A 3,512-nucleotide genomic window follows, 5' to 3' on the forward strand; every position below is an offset into this window, starting at 1 on the left:
ATGGCACCTAACAACAACAACTCTGTAAAACATTTGGTCACAGTGAGTTGGAATTAACTCCACAAGAATGGGTTTGGTTTTTTTGGTTTAATATATCCCATGCAGATTCGGTGAAGGAGGTAAACATACTACAGCTGAGTCTTGATGAGTTTTCAGAACAGAAATAATTCAGAAGAGCCATAATAGTGTTCCTCAATATGCCCCATTGCTCCTTGGAAACCCTATACAGGGTTGCTATGGGTTGGAATCGACTCAATGGCACTTCACAACACAACACAACAAAAATAAGGAAAGGATGTCCGCCCCTTGTACGCTTTAACTTAGTAAGTGAATCATTAAGGGCTAACTAAATTATTAAATTGGTATGCCCCCAAATACTAATAGACTATCAGTACATACCACAGCATCAAACCGGTTATGATAAATTTCTCCTTGGTTCTGCTCAATGTAACGTTGTTTAGCATGAATAAAAGCTGGTATTCCCCCATACACAAAGCCAATGATGCCTGCTGAAATTGCCGACCTATAAATATTCTGAAGTTCTTCAGATGTTCTCTGCTGTTCACTAAAACATCAAAAAGACAAATGTCATTTGGGATTAGTTTGTGGATATTGTTCTCCAAACCATGCCGTGACTAGTTAACACTACCTCACAGATATTGTGCACAGAGTTTATTAAACCCTATAATGAATTAAAAGGAGTCCTAGTGTGGCACTGTAGGTTAAGCGTAGAGCCACAAGGTTGCTTTGAACCACAAGGTCAGTGGTTCAAACTCACCAGTAGCTCCTTGGAAACCCTATACTGCGTCGCTGAGTCTGAACTGACTCGACAGCATTTAACAAAAACAATGAATTAAATGGTGCAGCTATATCAAAGCTAGTTCAAATGTCAGGTAAAGCTAATCTATGCTGTTAGAAATTAGGATAGTAATCTTAGGTAGGTAGTAACTGGAAAGGAGCAAAGGGAAGTTTGTGGTATGTTGGCAATAGGTTATTTCTTCCTGGGTGTTACCTACCCAGTTCAGGATGTAAGAATTCATTGAGTATTGTTGCTATGGACATTTTTCTAATGAATACTACATAAAAAGACCTTTGAAAAGTCGCTTTTCTTCAATGACTATTAACCACTATGCCCCTAAGAAACAGGAACAATTAACTCATGTTATAAATATAGAAATCAGTATTTTCATTCTTAAATTTCACATTAACTTTTAAAAATTACACAAATTCATTAGATTTTAGGATAACATATACAGGAATGAAAATATTACGAAAGGGTTTACAGAAAAAAACATACATGTATTTGTTCTTGTTCTTAAGTACTGTGGAATTGGTTCCAATTCATAGCGACCCTGTATAAGGTTTCTGAGGCTATAAATCTTTATGGGAGCAGAAAGCCTCATCTTTTTCCCACGGAACGGCTGGTAGTTTCAACTGCCGACCTTGAGGTTATCAGCCCAACTCATACCCACTATGCTACCAGAACGCCTAACCAATGAGTAGTGAAGAAAAAAATTCAGTGGCATAGCAGTGGAATCTAGATTGTAAGAATCTAGGCCATAATCTATACAGACTATAAAATGAAGTTGTAGTCCTGCTTCTGCTGCTAGACCTGCAGGTCACAGTTTATCCAGACCATGGTCTAATCCATGACACTGACAAGAGAACAGAAGGTACATCACATGATCTTTTCTTTCTTTGAGTTCCAATATTCTGTGGTTTATACAGTTAGAATACTCTTACTATATACTACACAAGATCTTTCACAAGTATCACAAACTGATATTGGAAAGTCCACTGAACAAATATTGGAAAAATCACTGTTTCATCATTTAAAATTACAAGGAAACTAAGTAATTAAATGTCACCAGCTCTCTTGCCCTCAACTATCTCAGCAATTAATAAAAGTTTCGATTTTAATCGAACATATGAGAACATTATGTAGCATGGCAAAATACTTCAGTAAAGCTGGTCCAGAGCAAAGTTCTCTTCAATAAATGGTGAGTTAATACATAAAGAAATCAGTGAACTATTGAGTTTTTTATTAGATACAATTAGTTGAATTTTGGAGTCCTGGTATGGTGCTGTGGGTTAATATGCCAGACTGCAAATCCATTTGAACTGCAAGGTCGGCAGTTCAAGCTCACCATCCGCTCCTAGGAAACCCTGTACAGGGTCGCTATGGGTCAGAACCGACTCGACGGCAACAACAACAGTTGAATTTAATGGGGTATTTTTTATTCTGAAATAACATCCTTATTTAGGAATCCAGCCAACATATTTTTGTTTATAAAATGATGAGACAACAGTTGATGCTATATATTCCTTATTTGCAAAATAAAAATTTGACAACTCTCTTTGTTCCCTTACCAGCACTTTTTGTGGGAGGAGGGGGGATTAGGAGATTATAAAGTTTGAAATACCAAACTTTAATACGAAAAATAATATTGGAAAGGGAAACTGGAGATGCGGGTTTCAGGGCCAGCTCTGCCACTGATTAGTTTGGTATAATTTTCTAGTCTGTAAAGGGAGATTACACTAAATATCCCCAAGAAGTTTTACTTTTAATGAGGCCAATCCTTACCATTTGAAAATTGTTCTATCAATCAACTACAAAATGGCAATGTCAGAATATATGCTTGCTGTTGCTAAGTGCCGTGTGTCGGTTCTGACCCACAGAGACTCTGTACAGTTTCCAAGGAGCAAGTGGGTGAGCTTGAACCGCCGACCTTGAGGATAAAACTAAACTGATTTTGCAGTCCAGCCCATTAACCCACAGCGCCACACCAGGGATCCAAATATATGAGGAGGGTTCACATATTAGAATCACAAATTCTATTAAAAAATAGATCACAACACCCAGGGGGCCTTCGCCAGGGTCATCCAGGCTGAAGGACACCACTTCACGGTCCCTCCCCACAGACCCTATACACTTTTACTCTTTAACAAACAGCTCCCGGAGATGGTCCCATCCGGATTCCGAGATTTGGGATTCTGGGACGTAGAGAGACAGGTTCTGTCCCTCCGCAGAGGTCTCAGAATCAGCGTCCACAGCTTCAGCAGCAAAGACCCGAGGGAAAGGACCTAGCGCTCTGCGGAGGAAACTCTGTGGAGTCACCGGCGGCTCCCCCATGACCCTCTCCGGTCCTACAAACAAACTCACTCACGGGCCTCAGGACCCCAAGGTCGCCCGGAGGCGCCTCGAGAGAAAGTTAAGGATGAACGAGTTCCCGAACACAGAACTCAAAACCACTGGGTGCTCTAATACCCATTTCTCATTTTAGAAGCCCTCAGAACATGAGACAGGAAGTCCTGCCCCAATCAAAGGCAAAGGCAGAGGAGCTGGGCGGAGCCGAAACAGAAATCACTTCCGGTTGAAGGCGGGACGAGCCAGCAGCTATCGATGCCCTTGGCTGGAGGTGGTTGGGTAGGCGGTGTGCTGTTTGCGCAAGCCGTCTGATTCCGCACATCGCCCCGGACGTCGGGTCGTGGGATATTGCTACTTGCCTTTG

The 3,512-nt window shown here is 41.1% G+C and overlaps 1 protein-coding gene across 1 annotated transcript in view; it reads right to left on the reverse strand.

Annotated features, from left to right (window-relative positions):
• The window catches only part of TIMMDC1 (translocase of inner mitochondrial membrane domain containing 1), a 63,192-nt gene extending 60,059 nt beyond the window's left edge, over window positions 1-3,133 (reverse strand). Inside the window, exons 1-2 of the mRNA XM_006864153.1 lie at window positions 2,940-3,133; window positions 400-565 (exon numbers count right to left, since the gene is read on the reverse strand). Coding sequence (XP_006864215.1) covers window positions 400-565; window positions 2,940-3,133 — 360 coding nt within the window. The remainder of the gene's footprint in view (window positions 1-399; window positions 566-2,939) is intronic.
• Between the last annotated feature and the right edge of the window lie 379 nt (window positions 3,134-3,512).

The sequence above is a fragment of the Chrysochloris asiatica genome, unplaced genomic scaffold (genome assembly GCF_000296735.1).
Source record: "Chrysochloris asiatica unplaced genomic scaffold, ChrAsi1.0 scaffold00061, whole genome shotgun sequence".
Taxonomy (NCBI): Eukaryota; Metazoa; Chordata; class Mammalia; order Afrosoricida; family Chrysochloridae; genus Chrysochloris; species Chrysochloris asiatica.